This window comes from Simochromis diagramma, unplaced genomic scaffold, assembly GCF_900408965.1.
Source record: "Simochromis diagramma unplaced genomic scaffold, fSimDia1.1 OVJJ01000305.1, whole genome shotgun sequence".
NCBI lineage: Eukaryota > Metazoa > Chordata > Actinopteri > Cichliformes > Cichlidae > Simochromis > Simochromis diagramma.
In genome coordinates this window covers 2,283,233-2,309,890 of record NW_024387169.1, presented here as the reverse complement: position 1 = coordinate 2,309,890, position 26,658 = coordinate 2,283,233, and the positions used below count along the sequence as shown (strand labels likewise).

At 45.5% G+C, this 26,658-nt stretch overlaps 1 protein-coding gene and 1 long non-coding RNA gene across 6 annotated transcripts in view; one reads left to right on the top strand and one right to left on the bottom strand.

Annotated features, from left to right (window-relative positions):
• The window catches only part of LOC120744492 (AT-rich interactive domain-containing protein 1B-like), a 156,108-nt gene that overhangs the window by 103,025 nt on the left and 26,425 nt on the right, over nt 1–26,658 (bottom strand). For 4 of the 5 annotated variants that reach the window (XM_040048934.1, XM_040048935.1, XM_040048937.1 and 1 more), the window contains exon 3: nt 10,274–10,447. In XM_040048934.1, the coding sequence (XP_039904868.1) occupies nt 10,274–10,447 (174 nt within the window). The remainder of the gene's footprint in view (nt 1–10,273; nt 10,448–26,658) is intronic. The other variant, XM_040048936.1, reaches the window with a different exon arrangement.
• On the top strand, nt 16,746–18,557 carry LOC120744495. The gene is made up of 2 exons (XR_005698375.1): nt 16,746–17,904; nt 18,039–18,557. It is a non-coding gene; the product is annotated as an uncharacterized LOC120744495 (long non-coding RNA).

Here is a 26,658-nt window from a genome sequence, read left to right as displayed (position 1 = left end):
GCCCTCGGCAAAAGATGTGTTTGTGCACGACCCCCCCGTGTTTGTCACGAGGGGGAGGGAGGGCTGGATGCACGCCAAACGTCAGGCTTTTATTACACAGAGACCCAGCTTAGACACAAGCGCACCTCCACAGGTAAATAACGGCCCGGGGAAGGAGGGAGGAGGAGGAGCGGGGGGGTTTGGGAGAGGTGGACACGTGCACGGATGCAGACGCTCACACACTGAACAGAAGAGCGGCTGCTGACCCAACTCCAATATTTACTCAGGCATGAGTCTCTAGTGTGAGCGCGCGCATACTCGGGGGGATTTCTGTTTTAAGTGGGTCAAAGTGAGGTTCATACTACTGTTTACACTCATGTTCTTACATCATTACTGTCAACTGTAATATGGACCGAGAGGGAGGGAGGGAGGGACGGGGAAAGGAGACGCAAAAGAAGTGGAAAAGGAAAAAAGATGAAGGCTGGAAAAAAGTGAGAGCGGAACAACATCAGAGGCAAATGAAGGAGTGCTGCGAGTGCATCCTTTCATTTGAGTTTTTTCCAGTCCATTGTCTCAAAATCCCATTTCCCAGCTAATTTAGAAGCTTCTAAAATACACTCAACTCCATACCTTAAGCCTAAGGCCACAGCTAATCCTGTCTTCACACACGCACACGCAGACACGCTCATTCATCCTCCGTGCTTTTGAAAAGACTTCATCTTGGCATAGTAGACACGAACGAAGGATATTGAAGGCAAGCGTTTGAAGTACATGAGGGAATGCAGGAATCAAACTGTGAGTTAAATGCTATTAGACAGCTGTGTGGAGAGGCAGTGTAATATTAGATTTGATTGAATAGATGACTGCTGAATGTGGTGTAATATATAGAGCCGGAGAGGCTTTATGCAGACGTAAATCAATATTGCAGCACCACCTTAATCCCAGCCACTCAGGAGCGCGAGTCAGCCGGCGAGCGGGGAAACGCGTGGCTGTTGCGCGCCGTCGACTTGTTTTCCAGACTTTCGAGCGCTTTTAAAAGTAACTCGCAAAAATTCCAGCCTGGGATTTATTCTGCTTCTATATCGAAACGCCGCCTCGTACGGAGGCCGCACTCAAACGGTAATCACGACACGCATCTTACGCTTTCTTTTCTTTTCGGCTCACAGCTCATTTAAGAAGGTTGTATCGGGCCTTTTTGGTTGGTTGCACCGCACACTTTCCGACTCTCTATTCCAGCAGGGAGCAAGGTGAAATGTTGCCTCGCTTTGCTTGTATGAGTTTGATTGTCTGTCTTGGGAAAGAAAGAAATAAAATAAAAAGCAATGAAGCTCGTATGACAGCGAGCAAAAGCTATTTGATGGCACGGTGGAAACAACAGAGAGCGAGCAGAGCCAAATTCAAAGCGTTTAAGTGAAGCTGATTTTGACTGACAGCCGTCTTGATCGTTGTTTCTTTTTATTCGTTCTTGAGCCGTGATGAAAATATGTGGCTTACTTAATCTACGCTGTACATAACATGGATGTGAACATCTGTGCAGCTGTGCCCGCTGTGGGGCCAGCCGTGCCCGCTGTGGGGCCAGCCGTGCCCGCTGTGGGGGCAGCACAGCGTCCTGCTCAAATCCAAGTCTGCCTGCTCAATACGGGAGGAAAATGATTTCTCACCAGCATTTTATTTCCACTCTGCTTTCCTCCCCTAATATATTCTATTTATTTCTACTTTTTCTGCTAACCTTCACTCAAAATCTACCCTCCTCTCTGTTTTTATTTGCAACCCTCCTCTTGCTTCGTGCTTCATCCGTCACTCTTCCTGCTTCCATCTCTCCATCCCACTGACACGTCTCCATCACCACCCCTTCCTCCACTCTGATTCCTTTCATCAACATCACCTCCACACCTCCTGTTTCTCTTCTTCCCGTCTCCTCTGCTCATGACTACCAAATAAATTAGTCAATCCCCCAATTCCCCTGCACCTTAGCAAATGCACATCTCCACAAAATCTGACGCTAATGCCATTAATATTCATTAAAAATTAAGCTTAATTGCATGTCTTTAGGAGAGAGGCCCTATTTCTGCACGCACACGCACACACACACACACATGCATTTGGCCACCACCTCTTGCCATATTACAGCAAGGACAGGGCATCTCTGTTGTCCACATGCACACCCACATACTGTGTCAGTCTGTGAGACCATGTGATGCAAAGGTCACGCTAACCCTCAGCAGAAAAATCACCTGGGAGAAGCTTCATAAAACCCAACCAAGTGGTTCCTGTGGCTTAACATAAAAAAGAAATGAATTATAATAATAATAAAGACATAAACGGAACAGAACAAGTCACAAAACGAGAGAAAACCCACCGCCTCACTGGTCCCCGGAGTAAAAGTTGTGTGTTTCATTTATACACCATCACAATCACCCAGCTCGCCTCCAGCCGTGGACTGAGCCGCACTCGTGTTGTTTTGCAAGTCACTGACAATCAAACTGTTGTGCTGTTCAGGTTTAAGGACGTGCTGGTCCGTGAATGTCTTGAATGTCAGTAATTACAGTTGAATACAGTATTTTTTTTATTCATTTGTCTGAGCTGTTAACAAAGGAAACGTTGGTTTAAAAAAAAAAAAAAACATAACACACACCCGGGAGAGGCAGGGCGGGGGAGGGGGGGGAGGGAGGCAGGACATCCATATTCAACACCCCGCGTTCGCACACACACACACACACACACACACACACACACACACACACACACACACACGCTCGCACCAATCAGGCTGACTGAACTATAATTGAAGCAACAATCAGCAGTGAGAGCAAACTCTGTGCTGCAAAATGGGACAAATCACCGCCGGTTATCATGTTCTTGCCTTTCATATTTTCTTGACACTTGGATGTTTTGATCCATTTTAGAATATTTGAAAGACACTGCTGTTACACGTGCAGTTCAAATGCATTGCTGCTTTTGTCACTGTCAGTCCATGTAAATGATGAGCGTTTATTCCAACATACAGCCTGTTATTATCATCAGGGAAAAGGTGACCGTTTGAATGGAAATAGCTGCGTTCGCGAGGACGTGTGTGCGCTCGCCTATATACTTGATGCACACACACACGCTCTGCTCACAAGTCTATCTTAATAGGTCCATTTGTAGCAGGACCTGTTCTAGTGCTGTGTCCTTCAGATTGGATTCTATCTCAGCAATCCCCCTGACCTTTAGCACAAAGAGACAACAAGAGAGGACCACACACGCAGACACACACGTGTGCACACACAGCCTCAAGTAAGCTTTCCTGTTTGCTTATACAAACACACAGACACACACGCGGCTTGTGTACAGGCCTTCCCCCAGGAGTGATGTCACAGCTAACAGTGCTAGCTGCCACTGCCAGGGCTTTCATGTTTTATTCCTCTACACAGGCTAATCAAATAAAAGCCAGTCTTTTTAACCATCTTCACTTCATACAGTCTTTGCAAGTCCCTGTCACCGCCACCCCCGGCCGCCCATTCACTTCAATTGCTTTGGCTCACATTTAAAAGAGGACATCCACCCAAACCGGTGTACACCCACATGACTTTTGCTGAAGCGCGGAGGAACGCCATCGTGTTGGCGAGCTCGACTTTGACTGTGACATTCTTTTTTGGTGTTTTCTCTTTCTCTCCCTGTCTGTGAAGTCTGTATCCAGGAACAAATGTAGCGGCATTTCCTAACAAATGGCAGCTAAATGAGGCCCCTAGGGTGCTGTGCCGCTAACTACCGGCCCCCTTTCTTTCTGAGCCATTATGATTGTCCTAACCGTTCCAAAAACACCTCTCCTGTTCTCGTTCATTTGCATTTGAATTGCAGCTCCGGCTGTACAAAAACAAACATAAATCAAAAAAAAGAGGGAAAAAAGGGAGAAAAAAACATTGGCGGATTCTGGCCGAGCAATTAGCGAGTGTCAGTCAATGTGGAGGTAAAAGAAAAAAACCACACGCCCGCACGCACGCACACTAAATTAAAAACATTGTCTCAAACACACGCGGACGCACTGTCACACATGCTCGTACACAGAAGAACGCGAGCTGACATACTGTATGTGCTTTAAATATATATTTTCAAATTTATCATTTAGTTTCGTGCTGAAAACTCATCAAGCTTAAGTGCTCGTCAGCGGTGGCCAATCACAGTGTGGCAGGCCCAGGGTTGCCGTGGCGATATGCGGGGACATTTAGAGGACTCCGATAAACTCTGCCATTTAAAAGGTTATGACAATTAACGCGGCTCTCCGCAAATTACCACTGCCAGACCTTTACCCACGGACGTCTCTCTCTCCCTCTTATCACCTTGCGCCCAGCCTCGCTCGCTCTCTCTCTCTCTCTCCTCCTCCTCTCTATCTCGCCATATGCCCTCCATTTCCGCAGCCTACCCCACCCCTCCCTCCGCCCGCCCCCCCTTCCAGCCAGCAGCACTTTTAATATCCCGTTAATTAACAGAGTTCTTCACTTAATATTCAAATGGTGACCAATTAATGACATTGAACTTTAGGTGCCCCACCCACACACCCACCCACCCACACACCATGCCACGCACACCTTTACTCCAATTCCTATCACTTCCTATTGAATCTCACACACTCACACACACACACACACACAGCTTCACGGCTCTCATTTCCTCCTCTCCTTCCCCTCAACCTCTCCGCCATCACCAAGGTGAGCTCCCATTTCCGTGTGATTGAAAGAGTTTCGTGAGGCAGCTGAGCAACTATACAGCGAGGGGGTAATAAAGTCAGAGGGGCGGGGGGGGCCACAGAAAGGCACCGTGGCCTTTTAATTAACCTGGTGTGATTAAAAGCGGGGGTGGCGGAGGGTGGGGGAAAGGGCCTGCTGCTGTAGCCGGGTGGGGGCAGAGAGGTGACAGACAGGAAATAGGAAATGACAAACTGGAAGTGGGCCCAATCGATGAACCCGTATGTGGGAATTTGACATGTATGCAAATCTAGTGTAATGTGTTACAAAACGGTGCATTAAAGTAATCTGATTCCTTTGCGGTTGTAAGGTTAGTTTTTCTGCTCGAGATGCAGTTTTTACTTTTTCAAATAAATGTTTACACATTTCCTTCGTCCTTATTTTCTCAACCTCGACTCTTTTGTTCTTTGGTCGTTCGTTTGGAGCTTTGCTTGGGATCTTTGTCCCGTCGATGACCCAGTTTGAGCCAAGCTTTAGTCACACAGATGGCCTCACTTTGGTATACAGAGGAGGTCAAGGCCCACTCAAATCTTCATCCCTCCTCCACCGTGCTGACAGCTGGTGTGAGGTGCTGGGTTTCCTCATCACAGACAAACATCTGCACTCTGGTGTCGTCGTTGTTCCTGCAGTCTTGTGGTTCTTTCAGATAAAACGTGCTTTCTCCAGCAACCCTACCAAACAAGTCACACCTGCTCAGGCTCTAATTGTACTGACATGAACTTTAACCCCGAACACGCTCTTGGGTTTTTGCAGTTTCTCTGAGTGTTGCACAATCTGACCTTGGGGCGAATTTGCTGGAATGTGCACTTCTTCAGTGCAACAAACTGGCAAAACGTCTGCTTTTACAGATGTGCTCACGCTCTCTGATAACGAATTCATCCAGTGCAGCACCTGGATTAGCAGCACCGGGCTGCTACGACTCTCTGAATTCCCATGGAAGCAGTAAAGCTGGACTTGCCTGTTTTGAATGTATTTTGGGAAACACAGAAACACTCTGCAACGCTCAAAATAACCGGTAAAAGAAAGTAAATGCACTGCTTAACACGCAGAATCACTCAGGGAGTTCTTTAGATATAATTTAAATATAGTTTGGTGTCAGAATATAACATCTGCATCCACCTGGCTGTCTCCCAGTTTTCTGTGCTACTTCTGATATTTTACAGATGCACGTCTCTCGCAAGGTTTTGCTGTTCACCTTTTCAGAGTTTTGATGAGTGACGCAGCGCTGCACAGCAGGCACACACGCAGCAGTTACTATCCTATTCAAGGTAAAGCTGAAGGAAAGTGCGTTAAAAGGGAGACCTGCAAGCCTGGTCGTGTTTTTCTTCTTTGCTCTGACAGCTGACACGGATGGAAAACCGTTGTGCTCAAGTCACTAGAAAGCATCTAACCCAATGAATCAGCTTCCTCCCATGTAGGTCCCTCCAAAGAGGCCGCGTCTCCTCCAATCAGCTGAGAGTTCATCTATACTAAAGCATCCCTCCCCAGGGGCTACTCTCAGGCAGGAAGGGGAAACAGTCAACAGAGAAATTGGAATCAGTTTCACAAAAGAGAGTGGGATGGGTAGTATTTTTTTTCCACTCACTTCCTTTTCCAAAGGCTAGCAGTCAAATCCAGATGACTCCAGCAGTCACCCACAAACCGCTGAATAGAACATGCAGCATAGAGTTTAAACAAGCCTATATTCTGTTGCATGTAATTACTCTGCAAACATCAATTTAACACACTGTTCCTCAGTGAAACATTAAATAGTGTGGCTGATCAGAGCCTGCACCGTGTCCTTACAACGTTATGAGTTTAAGTCTGGCAGTTGGCCAACGTTGCATTTCACCCCCTCCAGTCTATCCTGTCACACTGTGCTGTATACTACCCAATAAAGCAAACACGCCATAAAAAATTATCTCCAAATTCTTGAAATTATAGCGCTCTCGTTTTCATTTTTATGAGGCAGAGTGTGTAACACGGTAACAAAATATCACTCGCTTAATCTGCCGTGCGTCAAGCGTAATACAGCCATCAAGAGAAAGAAAGGGCACACGTTTCCTCCTTTAAGTGATTTGTCTCACAACGGAGCTGGCGCTAACACTCGGGGTCGCCATATTTATAGGGCGTCTTTAAACTTTACTTCCAGAAAAACGGGCTTTTGAATATTTTTCCACATAGCAGGAGTAATTCTTGTTACAATTTGATTTTTTAAAGAGGATTAATCCCACAGGATTTGGTGGAAATTGACACGTTCATATAGGAACAATCGAGAAGTTCACGTGGTAAAAACAAGGGTCAAATAAAGGACAAACTTCACTGTTACTCATAATCATGGCTTTAAAAATATCTGCCTTTCTCAAACAGCCATTCAAAATCTAACAGCACATGCACTTTTATTTTTTCAAAGCGCACTCCTTCCCTGGTGGAAAATATATATATATTTTTACTTTTTGTATGAGCCTTGATGTCTTCGAAATGCCTTTTTAGCCTTCTTTGCTCCTTGCAATCAGATGAGGTCACAGCAGTGCAATAGACTCAAAGAAAGGCAGCGTTTTCACTTCGATTTGTTACAAAACCAGCTAATAGCGGTCGGTTGCAGAGCAAATTCTGTGTCAAAGGCAGCTGGAATGGTTCCATCAACTGGAGGATGTCCTCTGGCTAGGGTTAATGGGAGTGGAGTGGGGGAAAGGAACTGCGGAGAGTGCCGGAAGAACAAAATAAAGAACTTTTCAGCTTGGATTTCTCAGAGTAATGCGGGGTCAAAAAACAGGGGTCAATACCACAATGACATCCTAATCTGGCGCGCGCTGGCGATGGCGCGTATGCGTGTAATCCGCTCTGTGCGGCTCGCATCATGTCTCATTTCAGCCCAGAATCACAGACAAAGGTCACCATTTGACCTTTTCGCAGCTCCGAATTGCCGCGGTGCACTCGGCTGATTAGTGTACACGCAGACACAGTGTACAAAAGTGACAGGAAGCCACACGCTCGCTCAGAACAGAAAAATGAAAGCGATGCAGCGCTGAGCTGAAGGCACACAAAACCTATTTGTAATCTTGGCCGAGCTCGCCGCGTACGTTCAATTTTCCAAACGTGTTTACCTCTCGGATCCAAAATCAAAGCCGGCGACCGCCTTTCTTTGTTCTTTAAATTTATTCTGGTATTTCCTGGTATTTTGTTTCCCTCTCGAAAATCCTCTCTCGCTCAATCGATGACCAATTAACTTTGTCTTAATGCCACCGCGCTTGCTTGGTTTTGTTATGTTTAAAATGTCATGTTTTTTAATGATCAATATTATGAATTTTCAGTAATTACTGCGGCATAAACTGCTGAAATACTGGAAATGTTTGGCCACTTGCACATGTATGCCTGTACATGCTAAAGACCCACTTTGTTCCTAATAATATGTAAAGTCTGTCTGTAAATGGCTGCAACATAACTGCATCCAAGCCAGGAGCTTATTAGAAGATGGAAAGAATAAATTTAGCCGGGTCTTTAGTGTGACAGACAGACAGGAACCAGGAGGTGGCGACTCACTGCCTGCTGTGCTAAAGCAACATTAAATGCTGCACCATTGTTTCAACACGCAGGAAGGGCGCCGTGATTACAGGTAAAGATGGTGGGAAGCTGCCGAAGGTATCGAGGCTTTCATGTAGCCGTAACAAGCTTGTGCGCCTGCCCTTAAAGGAGCACGCTTGCATAACAATGAAAAACAGAGGGAGACCAGCTCCCCGGTCAGCGCAGAAGTTGGCATAGCAACCAATACGGGACTTATCAGCACAGGTGAAATGGCTTCGGCCAATGGGAGCACTCGAGCAGAACTACCTGGTATATAAATGTCAGCGTGGGTCAATTGCCGCCGTGTGATCAGCAATGATGAAAACACACCATTACTGTCACCAAATGTCAACGCGGCCATGGATCTCAGCCGCTCCCAGTTAGAGTGACTAACGTTTGCTCAGCAGGCTGCACAGTCTGTGTGTGTGAGCATGTTAAGTGAGGAAACAAGAGTAAGAGCATTTTCAGCGTGAGACAAAAGGCGCGCTGGCTGAAACATTCACTCAGCATGAAAATTACTATATGCTAACACTGATGATTTCCTTTTTTGACAACCTGCTTTTGTGCCAACGATGGCTTTTTGCTCAGCATTCTGTCTCGGTGCGCTCGGTGTTCAAGTCTGCCGAAGAAAGTTTTAACTACGTCTCGGTAAATGACAGTATAACAGCTAACCGCCGCCGCCAAACGGCAGTCAGCCTGCGCAGATACTGAACAACTACTAACGGCCTACCCAGTGCATGTGCTGGATGACGTCTCTTTGCGTGGATGTTCTCTGTAATGAAGGATAACATGCATCATTATAGAGGGAAAGCATCCTGATCCGTGTTGCAGTGTGCAGTGCTCAGTCATGCACTGGCTGCATGCATATCATCACCACATATCTGCAGCTGCACTGTGATGTTACTGGAAATGCTCAATCCATATTAATGCACGCTATTTTATGTACTTTTTTATTTGCCACTTCAGCCTTTTACCTCACACTGAAGTGCTCTTTTTTAGGCAATCCTGACTGAATTAAACTAAATGCCTTTATCAGCTACGATCCTGCGGAAGGGCTCGCAGCACCACCGTTTCCATAATCTGACATATCCAGTTCAAACCGATCTTCTTTCCTCCTCTTCAGTCTGTCCTTTCCCGTCCACTTCTTCTGTAATCTCTCCCGTCTTGTCCTGTTTTATTTTCTTTCCTTTGGTCTGTTTTGCTCTCTCTGTAATGATCCAGGGCAACACTGCGAGCCAGAGTCACTCCATGCGGGCTGATAGATAGATCCCTCTGGCTGCAGAGTGGATGGGAAACACATGGGCAGACTTCACTCAAATCTGAAAAAACAACTGCTTGAAGCCAGCTTCCCAGTGGAAATCTTCTACAGAACATCACGCTAAAACTTGGCAGGACGCGTCTCGATCCATATCTGCAGAACAGGCCCTTTGTTGTTCTGAGAATTCTGTTTGCACTGGCAGGCCTGTGCTCATTGAAAATATACAATATGTGTTTATAAGCTATGATTGTCCAATCTCCGAAACACGCATTGCATGCAAATGTCTCTGGACAGTGTGCGTGCTTCGAGAAAACAGTTAAATATTTGGAAACGCAGAGCGTGAGCTCTACCTAAAATATGTCTCATGAATAATGCGAAAGAGTAATGGGCCTGGACCACACACACACAAACACACACATGCACACACACACACAACGCGGGTTTTCATATCTTGTGGGACATCTAATTGACATAATGCTTTCCCTAACCCTAACCCAACTGTATCTTCAAACATGTGGGGACCAGCATTTTTGGTCCCCACAAAGACATGAATACATGTGCACACACACGGTTTCTCTGTTAAGATGCTTTTTCCAATCTCAGCACAACTCAAACATTAAAAAGTTTTGGATGAAACCTTGTGGTATTGATTAATTATGGCTACTATTTATTTTTTCCTCATGTAAAGGGGAAGTAAACGTGAACGTGTGCACAGCTGTTTCCTGCAGGAAGCACCACTGGTCTCAGTTTAGGGCCCGTGTGCTGGTACCTGTTGCAGTGGCGGCCGAGGCTGCAGGTAGGAGCTCGGGGTTGGTCCTGGAGGAGTCTGATGAGGGGGGCTGAAGTACGGAGGGGTTCCCTGCTGCCCCCCTTGCTGCTGCTGCTGCTGCTGCTGTTGCTGGCTGTACCCAACCATCCCCTGTTGGCCATATGGCACCACCTGCTGAAACAACCAACCACATGACAGTTAGAAGGGAGGTATTAAGGTCAGGACTGAGAGCAAGACTTTCACTTTAAATTAAAAGCAATGCAGAGAGGGTGCCAGGTGCAATTAGTAGGATATCAAAGCAGGTGGCAGGTAACATACTGCAGTAGTCAATCATACATTTGCCAAAAGCAAAAGCATCCCACACAGGTCTACACAAACTGTCCCTTATCTTTTTTTCCAATTCATGTGATTGTCCCTCAGCGAGAGGCTCTTAATTTAGCTCCGAGCAGGCTGACACGCGCCTCCCAGCAGCGCTCCGCCTAATGAACTCACGCTGCAGAAACCGCTAACTTTATGTCCTCTGCCTTGCCAAAGCATCCTGCTCTCTACATTAACTCCGACTCGGACAGCTCGCAGATGGGATGAAGTGCGCCGGATATTACTGTAGTCCCCGTCCCAGGCCGTGACCTTAATGAGGGACACGCGGATGAGCCACGGCGTTCCAGAGCAAGAGCGGTTAAAAAACTAACTCAGGAGGGCGAAGCCATGCCAAGTGCCAATGCTGCATTACATGGTGGTTATGAGAGAGAATGTGAACAGGGGATGCATGTAACAAGCTGGCACAAATACAAATCTAGCCTTAATCCCTTCTTGTCATTTGTTATGACTGCAGACAGCGCCAGGTGCTCCTCGCTCCTCTGCGGATTTCCTATGGAGGCTGGGGTTTTCTCATCACGCGCACACACGCATGCACATAAACACACATTATTAAACAACATTTACGACCACGGGTGAAGCAATATGACAGCACGTTTCATGTCATATTTCTTCCCCATTATGTCATGTGGCTTATTTTTATTCCGCCAGGAGCTCTGCCGCAAACTCATTAAACGCGCACACAGGCTGTAATTTGGGGCGCGAGCGAAGCCGTGCGCCCCGAGTCCTAAACTTTAAAATGTCCCTTTAAATCTCCTGTGGCAGGCTTGGCAAAGTAAAACTCAAACTCACAGTGATTTATAGAGGATGGCGTTAGAGGGGACTCCACCGTGACGTAACCGCCGCACTGCTGCCTCGTCAGATTAAAAGCAAGGCTGGAGTTTTACTGTGACTCTCGTGAGCGAGGAAACCCACTCGTAAAACTGATGCCTGGTGCAAAAATATTAAAATCTGATCTGGCTGCAGAGGAACAGTTGAGATTAATACATTTCAAACACTTTTGAAGAGTACCTTCCTTTGAGTGGGTCGTAAAAAAAGAAATATTATCGCCGCACCGGCAGAAGCTTTTTGACTCTCTGAATGGAGATGATTGGACAATGTGGAATACTTTTCACTTCAGTGGAAATTTGATTAGGAAGGACAGGTTTCTGCGCACGAGTGTGTGTGAGTGTGTTGTGCTTCGAGTGTGAGAGTGTGTCATTAGGCCGATGAGACAGACAGACAGGGTGAGATCAGTCTAGCTGGCAGAGAGGTTAATAGCATGGCCCCGCTCATGCCAACAGCACCACTGGATTCATTACTGCAAGCCGGGGAAACACACACACACACACACACATGCACGTGCACACACACACACACAGTATCTGATTCCAACATACTTAAGTGAATGCACAGTCGTCTGTTCGCAGGGATTTGCTAAAGTAAGAAATACAAACAAACTCTCTCCCTCTGTCTGTCACACACGCCATTAGCTGTGGATCAAAGCCACTCCGACTTAACAGAAGCAACTCTATCCCGCGATCGGTGATGACAGGCCGCCGTAACACTGTGGGTCTCGACTGGAATGCTGCTGTTCCGGGATTGGTCAGGATCGGGTCGCCATGGAGATCGAGACCAGACAACCACGGGTGGGTTTCTTTCCTCCTCAGACAAATATGATGACAGGCAGGCCGACGGATACGGACAGACAGTGACAGATAGACGGAGGAGCAGACAGACGTGGGCAGCGTGACAGACAAATCACAGAAAAACAGGTCCAACAGAGAGAGCGTGTTTCGGTTCGCACCTCCAGAAAAGATCCTCTTAGTGCTACAAATACCCTCCTTACAAAGGATGGAAAGCTAAGGAGCAGATAATAAACTACACCGGATTCGGTGTGGTCTTTGAATTTGGATATAAAAATGCAGTTTGGACCCATCAGTGTCACAACTGCTAACTCTCTTTGTTTTCTATTAGAAGGAAGCTGCTGTAAGGGTGTAAATACACTTACAGTTTGAGTCCTGTGAGGCTTTACAAGGTGCATTCCTTTTAATCTGAGGCTACCCGGCTGATTACAGCACTAACAGTGGCTGCATATCATTTAGAGGCCTTGTATTGTGCTCACAGAGACCCTTACATGGATCAAAGCCACTGTTAATGTAATTAGTGCTATTACAGCTTCTCCTGCTAGGACTGGTCAAAATGTGTGCTGTGAACAAACTGATTAAATAACTGCACATTTTATTTTTTAAAGCAATGGTTCATTTTTAGTGTGGCTCTTATTGTACTGCTGAATACTTGGATAGCCCACTGTCCTCCACTGCACTGATTATAACGTGTGGACACGGATGATGTCGTGGAAAAGTGTGGGATCACCCGTGTGGTGCTCTCAGGTAGGAATCAGGTTCATAAAAACACGAGAATGCACAAGAATTGATATGAATGCATATTCATTCTTTTCATTTATATGTAAATGAACGATGTTTAATAATGTGTTATATATGTGCTCAGGTCAGCTGTATGGTGTCCCTGCGATCCTGATCAGAATAATCAAACGTACATTCATGTGTGAGAAATGATACCAATCGATTCATCGATGAAACACATCGACACAAGTGGCAGATTTTACAGGTTTGAACAATGTTGGAAATATTTGGGACAGTGTGACAGTTATTAAGGCAGCCTTTGTAAGCACGTCGCTAACATCAATACTAACACAAATGTTTTTCAGATACGTATCATGTGGTTCACAGAAACACACACTCTGTCCACAGCGAGCCACTTGGACAGTCTGTAGAGGAATTAAGGCTGAATTAGACTCCACAAGAAGTGCTTCATTCAACATCATCATCATCGTATCACAAGCATTAGCAAAGCGAGCAGTGGACTTTCATTGACAGGAAGTGTAAGAGGCTTTAATTGCTGTGAATGGATGGCTGTGGCTGAGTTTCTTCATCCTCTTTCATCACCGAATGCAGAATATGTGCTACTTTCAACAACACCGCTCTCCCAGCTGATCGCCCATTAACCAGCAGCACTGCCGTCTGCATGGGCCGCTCCTACATCAGCCCACTGTTTAAATGTACAGCCAAGGAGTTTATAGCGCCATCAATTCAATTTTATTTATACAGCGCCAAATCACAACAACAGTCACCTGAAGGTGCTTTATACTGTAAAGTAGACCCTACAATAAAAACACAGAGAAACACCCGACAGTCATATGACCCCTATGAACAAGCACTTTGGTGACAGTGGGAAGGAAAAACTCCCTTTTAACAGGAAGAAACCTCCAACAGAACCAGGCTCAGGGAGGGGCGGGGCCATCTGCTGTGATTGGTTGGGGTGAGAAGGAAGACAGGATAAAGACAAAATAACAAGTATTATTCAGTGCAGAGAGGTATACAAATACATACTGAATGAAGACACGCAATGCATCATGGGAATCCCCGGCAGCCTACACCTATTGCAGCATAACTAAGGGAGGATTCAGGGTCACCTGGTCCAGCCCTAACTATATGCTTTAGCAAAAAGGAAAGTTTGAAGCCTAATCTTAAAAGTAGAGATAGTGTCTGTCTCCTGAATCCAAACTGGAAGCTGGTTCCACAGAAGAGGGGCCTGAAAACTGAAGGCTCTGCCTCCCATTCTACTTTTAAATACTCTAGGAACAACAAGTAGGCCTGTGTGAGAGCGAAGTGCTCTAATAGGGTGACATGGTACTACAAGGTCATTAAGATAAGATGGGGCCATCAAAGGTGGTTATTCTGAAAAACAGATTTTCTGTAGTTAAATGAACATTTGAGAATAGCTGCTGCCAAAAACACAAGCAGGTACACAGACAGTCGGGGAAGGCAGCAGAAGAGCCAAACGAGAAGGAGGCAGAAATGCCGACAGTCAGTCAAATGAGTACACAGAGGCAGCAGGCTGACTGGAGGTCTAACAAGTAGCAACCTGTCACTGTGGCTTTGGGAGGGAAGAGAGAGTCATTCAAATGCAGCTTCTGTTTGATTGCTGGGCTCGACTGTATGAATGTACTGTACCTGCTGAGTACACACCAGCTGTCTGAAACCTGATTCTCTTTGACTGAGAATATGCTCGGTGATAAACAGACTCGCTGTGCTGCCGGTTACAACAATAAAAATAACTGCTGGAAGTAGAAAATAAGACCATTTTCTGCCTTTTCCCTCCACTCAGGTGTGTGGAAGCCGACAAAATAACAGTGTGCTTTATCCAGAGTCTTGGCAGGCACACAGTGTCAAATAAATGTCTGTAATGAAATGACAACAGATGTGAAGTGCTGTAGGGAGAAATGACGCAGAATAGACGTCCTGTGAAGCAAATAATTCACCATAAACTGCAGAAACAGTGTGATGAAAACAAAAGCCTTGGCGGCATATTAAGATACAAAGACACAAACACGAGCGCAAACACTGAGAATAACTCAATCAAAAATCTATCAAAACAAGACTCGTATGAAAAGGCAGACAATATCTTCCTGCTCTGCAAATGGTGGGAATAAATAGCTGCGCTAACCCTCATTCAAGGCGGCTGTGTGTGTGTGTGTGTGTGTGTGTGTGTGTGTGTGTGTGTGTGTGTGTGTGTGTGTGTGTGTGTGTGTGTACGTGCACATGTGCATGTGCCTTAAATCAGCCGTTTAAAAACCTTGCACGGAACAAGGCGCTGCTTGTAATTCAATTGGGCCAATGAGCAATAGACAGGAATTTTCATAACACTGTCAAAGCGCCGCTACGGGTGGCTGCTGGCCGGGACCACAGGTTGCCCATTTTTGAGTGACAGATGGACTCAGCCAACCAGAGCGCTAAGCGGTGCCACCACCCCAACCCCTAAACGCACTCATACGCACGCACTGACAGGCCTGACAGGCCCGCACATCACAGGCTCGCCATTAACATTCACGTGCCATTGTGCTCGTCGGCCAAGAAGCTGCTGCTTAAAATGGAAAAGTTAAAAAGTGTTGCAAGAAGAGGGAAGTTCGATGAGCTGACAAAAGACTGAACCAGAGGCTGAAACGACAAGAAAAAAAAGCAGATACAAAGTGGCAAAGGAAGATGTTTAGAGACAGAGATGGATAGATAGTCGGAGGGGAGATAGAGGACGGGTGTTACACTCTGCCATACTTAAAGCCACAGATAAAGCGATGGTTCACGTGATAAAGACGGAGAGGGACAGATAGAGAAAGCGATGCAGACGCACAGATATGTGGAGAGAAAAAGTAAAGCACAGGAAGGAAGATGAGCCTGAGAGCAGGGATAGGGATAATGCAAAATAGCAATAAAGATAAAACCGTATGAGAGAGGAAGGGCAGCAAGACAGCAGATACAAGAACAGCTCTGGATACGAGGCCTGCGCACGCTTTAAGGATGGACGTGATGCACAGCAGCAAGAAGTCAACAGGCTGGACAGGGCGGCAGCTCAACGAGGCGCTGCTATCATCATAAAGTGACCAAAGAGCAAACGTGAAGTATCACCAGTATGCTATCAGTGTATGAAAATGCTTTATCACATTAGTTTAACTATAAAAATACCACAGAAAAAAACAGTTTTCCAAATATTTAATGTTGTTTTTGGCGCCGTTTCATCATCAGCCTCCAATTTTAATTTTTTCATTCTGTGATGAAAAACTCCTTAATTTCCTCTGCATGACGCATCGTGTCCACCAACAAAAAAATCAAGTGGATTCAGCATAAATATTCTGAATAGTCACCAAACAGGCTGCTGTCCCTCTGAGGCCTCCGATCTATACATGCATCACAGCACCAGCCTCACATCATCCGATCAGGACATCATTTATCAATAAAACTGATTTGACCATAACCTAATCCTATAATGAAAGCTGCTGATCAAGGTTGGTCCCAGACAGAGTTAATAACATTAACCCAAATAAACTAAAACTAGGTGTTATAATAATAAAAAAACTGTTTGGTAACTGAAATAAAAGAGCAAAAATTCAAAGTTATAAAATGAATGAAAATGAAAGTAAAATATGGAGGAAATGTTCCCAGTTTGGTCTGAAATACAAATATAAACTAAATTACTTTAGACACTTTAGGTCAGCACGGTGTTGAAGTGAGCACTCCCACAGTCCAGAGACAGGCCTGTACGTTTAACTGGTGATTCTAAACTGACCACAGGTGTGACAGTGAGTGGTGGTCTGTGTCTGTGAGTGACTGGGATCGACTCCAGACGCCCTGCAACTCTGAGCCGGCTGACCGGCTACGAAAACGCATGAAAACTGCAGTAACTGCGTTTCCAGCGGTGGTTTTTCCTTTTTTAAATGACAAAAGTCTTCTTTAACGACTCCACGGAGCTCCAAATCCCTCCTGTAACACCTCCGAGTCGCTACAGTGTATCTGCATGCCTGGCACCTTCTAACGATCGACGGCCTTTTCACAGCTGAATTATAGTCACGCTGGTTAATCATAGCATCATTCAAAGACTGAATGTGACTATGCAAAAGCTGGCTGCATTACAATAATGACATTTGTAAACACAGCGCAAAATGAAACAGTGGATATTTCCTTTTCCATATTTACATTCTCCAGCAGGTCGGCAGGTCTTAAAGCGAACTTAATGGCAGATAATCAAAGGAAATTTCAGCGAGGAGCACAGCGGGGAAAAGGTACGAGAGAAATGGCAGTGCTGACAGATCTGTCAGTCAAAACAATGAAAACGTGCAGCGGTATCAGGATAACTCTCAGGACTGCTTTCTCTAACGTGGAAATAAAAACATTTCAACATCATTTAAATGCTCACACAGAATCACAAAGCCAAATTAGAATTCAGAGGCCGTTATTTGTTGTTGAAATCCTCCAGAAAACGCTACATTTTTAGGAAAAATCACCATTTCCTAATTGTTTGACTCTATCTCGTCACTTTTGGAAACGCTCGGCTTGTTGCCGCCTGTGGCTCGAGCTAAAGATGCTTTTGTTTCATGTTGTGCAGCTGATGCTTTCGACTCAAACTCGGCTCTGATCTTTTGTGGGAATTTGACTTTTTCTCTCATTTTCAAGATGCGTCGACGTCTAAAGCGCCGTAACCGTGCACACGTTCTGCTGCGGCACAAGGACGTGAATATCGCCTCCTGCCATCTCTGCAATGCAAAAGGCTGACGTGCAAAGAACAGCACCGGGCTGCAGCCGTCAGGAGCTTATTATTCCACTCCGGACCAAAACAAATCAACCGGTGTCTCCAGCTTTGTGTGGTGATAAGATCAGCCACTCGGAGTCAATACCACATCCAGCGGTGAATTGCAAACGAAGGTGAGTCCCTTAATGAAATGCAAAGTGTCGGAGGCGAGGATCAGCACCAACGGGCTCATGATTAAACATAAGGGAGAAGGAGAGGGGACGCATCACGGCTCTCGTCATCGCTCTCCTATCTCTCTCCCCCCAAGGTGACGCCGCTCTCCGTCTCTCTCTCTCCATTCTTCTCTTTGATCTCTGTCTTTGGCTCCTCCCCCTTCTCATACACTGGGAGGCCCTTGACACCTAAGCTCATTCCTCGGGTGCCGAGGGAGAAAAAACTGAGGGAGAGGAGGGATATGCAGCACCCCCATGCCAGCAAATCTGGAGCCAAATATTAAAGATCCAAAAAATAAATTAATTTTAAGAAAGGCACGTGAATTCGCCGGCATTTTTCTGCACAGTGCACTTCATATACTGCAAGATTTTTCTCTTCCCAAATGAAAACATAAGCCAGTCTTTTGAAGGAGTGTGACTTCTTGACCCGCTGATAGCATCACATCGCTCTGACGGGCGAGAGAACGCGAGCAGACAGTGTAGCCATCAACCGATAGACGCACGGCGAGCTTTTTTATATTTCCATCTTGGATCCTTTTCTGAAGGCTGCTCTCTGCCCCTCTTTATTTTTCCCTCTCTCTAATTCTCAGTTTCTGCTCGCATCAATTGATGGGAAAAAAAAAAACATGCACAAAGGGAGCGCTCGTCGCTGGCATTTTATTGCTGGCTGACTAGCAGTGGCTCTGTTGTTCTAGGCAGAGTGGTAATGGAGACATTTGGAGAGGCAGAGCAGGCCAGGTTAATGCTCTCCGTAATGTGTGTGTGAACAGCCGTTTATTTATTTCATTTTTTCTTTTTTTTTGCGAGAGGCTCTGGGCCCTGCGCCACCGGCTCCAAATGTTTTTCACCTACTAAACTCCTGACCCCAATCTGACGCCAAGACAGACAGAAACGCGAGGGGAAATTGAGAAAGAGGCAGTGAGGAAAAAAGCAAATGTGATTCAGCGAGGGTCAAACATGGACCTAAATAAGCGAGGGAGGAGGAGGAGGAGGGCGAAGAGCGGGTGAAGTGAAAAGGATTCAAGTGCTGATAATGAGGGAGGTGCAGCCAGTTATCCCAAAATAAAAAACAGATCGGTGCGATGTCTTGACACAGAATTTCTCAATGATTATACTGGAAATTCAGAAGGAACGCCAAATAACACCAGCTCAGACTCAAACTCGACTCCGTCCTGACAGATAGAAAATAATCATCATGAAATTACCAAGAAAAGAAGGCTCACGACACATGTAAACATCACAACTGAGCGCAAAATAGCCCCGAAACGTCTTTCAGATCAATCATTCCGACGCACGCCGGCTCGGCTCATTTTTCACCGCTTGCTGTGATGACAGGCTTGAACTTGTGTAGGAGTCATGTCAATTACATCTGAACGAGGAGAAGGTGGAGGGGAAGGGGAGGGGTTGCTTTGAGTTGGGGGGGGAAAAACGCTTTTTCGCCATTAGCGGTCACCGTGAGCTCAGGAGATTATACTCGTATTTTACATCCCCTGCTGCGAGGCTGTCTTTCTGGGATGCTGACACGACGAGGCGCCGCCTTGTTAAATGACAGCGACACAATGGATGGCTGAGCCGCTTCTGTGCGCCGCAGATCAATCAGGAACTGGCGGCGCGATGATGACGGGGTTAAAGGGTTAAGGGCAGGTAGACATTTTTGGAAGGATTGGCTCTTCAGAGGACGAGCACGCAGCGCCTTTAATAACTTATGTCGCTGAAGTCGATCCACGCTAACGCACTCGTAGGCACGCCGCCGTCTCCCTGCTGCCATAGTTCACGTTACGTGATTTGTTATTTAAAATGTGTAAAGACTACAAATACAGGACACCTGCTCTGCTCTTCTTGGACTCTGCGGGCTTTCATAGTTGTGTGCCTACAACTACCATATTAGGGATATCCCCTCTCTATGACATCATAGAGATCCAAGAGCAGAAAAAATGTTCAGAGACCAAACGTTTCGAGCAGCCTCATCCAGGGATCAAGTGAAATGCTGGCCGAGTTAAGTCAGCGGTCCCCAACCTTTTTTGTGAGACGGACCGGTTTATGTCCGACAATATTTTCACGGACCGGCCTTTAAGGTGTCGCGGATAAATACAACAAAATAAAACCGGTAATGGTACCAAAAAAAAGAAGATTTATCCATAACACACCAGGGAAACAGAGTTAACGATAAAACCGATAAAACCCCTGAAAACCATACATTTCACGCCTGAGCCTCAACTCTCGCGGCCCGGGACCAAACCAGTCTGTGGCCCAGGGGTTGGGGGCCGCTGGGTTAGCGGTTTCCATGATGCTGACCTCTTTTGATGGTGTGTGTCTGTGTGTGTGTTGGTGGGGGCCCCGAGCTGAGCTGTAATTTCTGTTTGGTGGATGTAGACAGAAAATAGTTCCTCCATCCCAGTTTTGTAGCTCTTCCTTTTTTGGGGCTAACCAGGTTATGATTCCTGGAAATGCTGCTGCTAATTTGTGCCCTCTGGTTACATCCTATTTAAGTGAAGGCAGCAAAAGCATGAGATGGATGAGCAGGCCGAGAGTTTGAGTTTGTTTGGAGGTAAACTGACCGTTTACATAAGTAAATATATTTTTAAAAGCGTCTCTCTTGAAAACATTCAAACTTAGATGGACGTTTATTCGCTTGTTTAACATCCAGGCTGTACAAACAGGCCCCATCTTCGTCTGCTCCTGTTACAAAGCAGCAGCCGAATCCAGGTAACAGCGTTATTATGCTGTGCTGTCTCAGATGTTGACGGCGTGTCACATCTCAGCACTTCCGCACTCCGCAGTACAAATGAAGCCCAGAAAGTGAGATGCCAGACTTGACCTGCGTAAGAATCCATCTAATCTGGATGGAAACTGAGATGAATTCTCCGTGAGCCAATTAGAGCAGCCACTAATCCCTCTGTAACTCGGCAAAGACGTAAAACATCCCCTTTCTTTTCCCTCTCTTTCGCGCTCCCTCCGTTTCGCTCCGCTTTCATCTCCCGGCTCTTTTATCTTATCAGCAGGCACGTATAGAGCGCCGCAGACTCAGAGCGCCGAGCCCGGATCTTTCAAAAACACACCGTTTGTGACGTTTTACACCCGCTCGCCGCGTTCAGCACAAAATAATATCAAATCCCAACATTGCTTCACCTCTTTGAGCAAGAGCGATGGAGGACTAATGCAACAGCGAGAAATAACTGACAGCTGCGTTTGTGAAAAAGTATAATCCACAGGCTCAAATATAAATACACTAATAACTGTGGATAAAACATGTTGCTATGTGTTTGAGCGTAGACACAAGTCCATCTTTCTTGTGCTACAGAGCATATAGAAGCTTTACAGTGACATAACTGATAACATCACTTAAACCACTCTGGATGGGAGGGGTTTTCCCCCACCCCCTTCCAGTTAATGACCATGTAGCATGGGCTCCACGCGGCATTTGATTGGCTGAGAGCCACTCCACAGCAGCGGGGTAATAAAAGTTACAAATGAGAGCAGGCTATTAGAGCCATTGACGTGCGTAGGCTAGCTTGCTAATTAATTGATCCCGAAACTTCATCTGTTCTGTAGCCAGAGAGGAACCCTTAATTAATCAGCCTTTCCATATCGTTGTCTTCCTGTTCTTTCAATCCGGCTCGCTCTGTTCTTTACGCCCCTTCCTTCTCGCTCCCTCTCTCCTAATGCCTGTTTTAATTGTGAGGTGAGAATGCTCGGGGTCCCGTGGGTTGGTGTGGAGAGCTGGTCTGAAGGTGGAGGAGCTGGAACAAAGACAGTGCGCGTCATGTGTGGATGACATTAGCGGGGAGCCTGCGACGTTTCAAGAGCTTTTCAAAAGAGGGAGGGCTGTGATGAAGCTGGAGTGGTCCCCTTTGCACCCCACCCCTCCTCTCGCTCCATCTTTCCTGGCAGAGGGGCTGATTTAGTGGGGCTTCCCAGCCATCCGTCAGAGCCAGCAGCACAGGCTGCATTAACCCCAGAGACACGCGGGGCCCCTGAGTGCTTCCGAGTGGCCCTCTCTCTCGACGTCGGTGAGGCCACGGACAGATGACTTCTCCACATCAGGACGTGAACGGTTAATGACATCGGCAGCTTTTGGTTAAAGAAAGTGCGTCTGTGTGGAACTTGACGGCAACATGGGGAGGGAGAGCAAAAGACATACGGAGGGCTGAGGGTAACCGATGAACTCGCTCCTTCCCCCTCTGTCTGTGCCTCTACATGGAGACAGAAGGAAACAGTGACTGGATGGAGTCCTTACAACGATAGTTCTGCCTTCAGTTCAGACTGGCTAACTCTGATGTGACACCTGTGGAGTATTTGGCTCACAGTTACCGCCTGTGCTGTCCACGTGCACGTCACTTTAACTGACTGACCTCTGAGCATGTCCGCGCTTAATAAATTGCTAGTTGAGATTCCCGTCACGACGTGAGAACTTGCAGTTCTTCAGCTCTTTCATCAGTTTGAGATGTTTTCAGTCAAAAATACTAAAACAGCGGGGGGTGTAAGTATGAATGTATTAGCCGAAAAATCATTTTTCACCCTGGCACTAATGGATCGCTTAAAGTATTATCTGTGTTAGGTCGTTTTCACAGCAGACATTCTGACTTGTCATACGAGGACAGGCGTTATTAATGACAATCCTGGATTTTCCTCCCGTTTCCAGCAGTTGGAAAGCGAGCACAAAGCCACCCTGAAACAGAAGCTGCCGACGTTTCTTTGATTAATTACACACAGGTGAGTTTGATACGTGAAGAACGTCAATAAACTCACAGTAAAGAAATAAACTAAGCTGCAGAAACTTCAACTGATTTCACTTGAAATGAACAGTTCAGGAAATTCCACAAATATTTTGCATGTTTCTGCTAATGTTTCATCCCCAGCATGTCCAAGCTCTTTAATCTAAATGATATTTCTAATGTTAAAACATAATTATTGTTGTTGTCTGTGAATTATGATAATAGAGTATTTAAAAAAAGCACAAATAAACAGTAAAACACTTTATTATTTTTTGATTAAGATAACAAATTACAGTTATTTGCTTCCTGAACAGAAAAAAAATTGTTTCGTTGTTGAAATGAATTTCTGACTTCTCAGACAAGTCCAGCATCTCGCCTCACATTAAGCAGGAAAACCTGAATAAGTTCAGTAAATTGAGTAGTTTAAACCAAAAAACATGAAACAAACGATAAATAATCGACTCTGAGGCCTTGAAATAAAATCAGAGTCGGCCTTCATGCTGACACTTTTTCCTGCGTTGAATTAAAGTCTTCTCGGGGCTATTCTTCCAAAGTCTGTAGCTCAGACGTCTTCGTCTCTCTTTACATGTTTCAGCGTCATCTGTGCATGTCACTGCGCGAGGCAACGTTATCACAAAACATATGAATCATTTAAAGCCATAAAACCTCCAAATCTGCAGCTCACAGATTATTATTTTGTTCTTCATCACTGCTGAGTGATGGAGGATGCTACCTGGCTAGCTACTTGACTAGCTGCCATTACCCAGCATGCCGTTCAGCAGTGTAATTCTGTAAACGTGCAGTTATTACTGTTGGTTTCACTTTTCACAGATGATTACAGTGTTTGCTCTTCTGTGCAATATTAATCGTTGTGTTACATTAATGTATATAGAAGACAAATGAGCATAAGCTTGAGTGAGCGTTGGGGACAAAACATAGAAAATAAATATTTTCTCATTAATTTTAATGGATGCATCAGGCTCGCAGGGGGCTGGAGCCCATCCAGGTCTGAGGTGGGGGGCACCGAGAGGCGAGCAACCACTCACTCTCCACGAGCGCGTCCTCGGACAGTGGGAGTAAGCTGCAGTACCACAACTGAAGGCCCCACGCAGGACCCCTCGTCCTAACGAGAACTCGAACGCCGCGTGATCGATCCAGTATGAACACAAAGCTTTGTCTTAGCATGCTGTGTTTGCAGACGCTTGCAAAGACCTGATGCGTTAGCAGCAGTGGATAATCGCCTCTGGCCTGTGCTCAGTTGGCTCTTTTAAGCAGTAAAATTAAAAACAGTCTTCACATCCTCTGCAAACTCTTCACCCGTTTTCCTCCTTCGTGCACGTGAACTGAAGTCAGGCCTGCAGCGCGAGTGTGCAGGCACCTTTGTAAAGAGCTGCATCCAACACTTGTTGGGGTGTGTTGTCATTATTATAACACATTGTGTCATATTAGCTCGATGTGTGTTTGTTCTGTTAAACTCATCGGGCTGTATTTCAACTGTATGTGAAATGAGATTTGACGACCGTCATCGTAGCACACACAGGAGAGCACAGAGAGCCATGTGAACTTTTATAAAAGTCATGCTGGCAGAGTGTGGGAGTTCTTATTTTTTAATTTAAAAAGAGAGTAATAAATGCTGCCTTTCTTTAACATAAAACAGTGTGCGTTTTAATTATTTCTCATTTACATTAACTTAATCAAATGGAGGATGCAAATGAAGAAATATGTCGTATTAAATGGAAATATCTGAGTTGACTTCATACTGCAGGAAGGCTTTTTTTTTATTTTATGGGTTTACAGTGCAGCGATTTAATTCCAATAAATGCTCGAATGTCTACAAGTATTTATAAAATGAAATTAAATGCAGTTGCTTCACATTAGCTTTGTGGTTTCAGCTGTTTTTAGAAGCGCTGTAGGACACACTGTTGTATAAACGTGACAAATGAAGCGAACTAAAGCGGAGACGCGCCGTCTCTGGATGTTGCTTAATATTTAGGAATGTGCACAGCTGTTGCCCAGATGAAAGAAATGCAGCCAAGCTTTTTAAAGAACACTGATGCATTATTGTTCTCCTTCTTCCCTCTGATGATTACTGTGCAAAGACGAGGCCCAAAAAATAATCTCTGCAAAGTGAGCGCGGTGATAAAAGCTATAAAAAGCCCTGAAAGACAGACTGTTTGTGTGGAGCTGCTGTGGTGTGTGCGTGCTGAACAGGTGGCGGGTCAGCCACATTTCCACTTGACTTTAAATGCTTGGCTTCTATTAAGTTGGCCCAGTGTGTAAGGAACAAACAGCCAGCACTGGTAATGGTTTCTGCCTGACCCGCTGACACTTTCACCCCCCGCACGCGCTCCTGCCTTCTTCTCTTTCACTCTCTTTCATTTCCCAGGATATTTTTTTCTCCTGCTCGTTCTCCCACCACATCACCCCTCCCCTCTTTTCACATCAAACACTAATGTTTCCTTCAAATTCCTTTTCCTCTCCATCTGCCAACTTTGACATCACAGGAAATTACGCTTAGAATTGGCGGCACAGTTTTCTTTTTCCGTTCCTTTCCTCGTTTCGACTTCATTCCACTTCCACCAAGCGGACGTATTTTTTTTCCTGTCATCCCCAAGACACCCGCCCCCTTCTTCTACTTCCTCCTTCTGCTGATATATTTGTCCTGGCTCCCATCACTCCACACACACCTCCTTCGCTGCTTTACATGCGCGCTCCGTCTCTCGGCCTCTCTAACACACTCAAACTGTCTCACACGCATGCAGACACAGCATGACACTAACTACACCTAATGCAAGTTCTAGGCTTATTTGCTGGAGGCTCGTCGGGGTGGAGAGGATGTTTTTTCCTTCTCTCTGAGACATCAACATCGAGACTGGCGTCTGTGCGCACCTCCCGTGGCTGGATTAAGGAAGGAAGCCACGAGAGGAGAATTTAATTGGTGAAATGCATTGTTAACAACGTGCTGGTGTGTGTACGTGCACGCACAATTGCATCGGCATGCCTGCACATATCCGAGACGGAGGTAACTCCTGACATCAGGCTTCGTGGCCTGAACAGGTAATCGAGGTCACACGGAAACACCGACTCGTCTCCAAACGCACCGAGTGGGTTTGCACTGATAACCTTCCATCAGTGAAAAAACAGATTAAAGATGAGTCGAGATGTTTACATGAATGTTCAGAGAAGGGTTTGTATATGCTTTTAGCTTCTCACCTCTGTCTCCACATAAGCTTTTAATGTGTGTGTGTGTGTGTGTGCAGCGTGTAGGTGTAAGTGTGTTTAAATGTCGCTGTGCAAATATGACACCTTTTTAATTGCATCTGTATAGCAAATGCAAACACACATAAACATATAGTTACATATGTATCAAAATTACTACTAGTAACAGAAATAATAACACCGACTTATTAATCAGCTTTAATTTTAACAGCAAATTTTTCATTTTTGTCATAATTTCGGCTTCTAAATTCTTTTACATTTATTAGATTTATAATAATTAGATTATCGCAGACTAAAGTTGATTCAGTAGCTAAAAAATAAATTCTAAAGTTTGTTTACAAACATATCAACTCCTCTCTTCCCAACACGCGTCTTCATGAGAAACAGGAAGCGTTTCCTGGGGAACATCAAATGTGCTCATCGACCTTCCTACACCAGGAGCTTACTTCTGATTGGATCACTTCCAAATTCATCCCGCCCTCTGCACAGCTTCATTAGATGTGATTGGAGCTCGTCTCTGTAAAACGTTTTCATCTCGTTTTTATTCAGTGTCAATAAATTTCATTACGGTTTTTGTCCTCGTGCGTTAGTTTTTATTCAAGCATTGATTGTTTTTGTCAGAAAAAGAAAACTACGATGAAACAAAATTATCGCCGTAATTAGTGGAAATCTAACCGTGCACAGGAGGACACTGTTTTCACTCATTGACATGTGAATTAATGAATTTGGGGGAAGATGGGGGGATTTGAACTGTCCAAGAGCGACCTGTGCTTTCACGCTG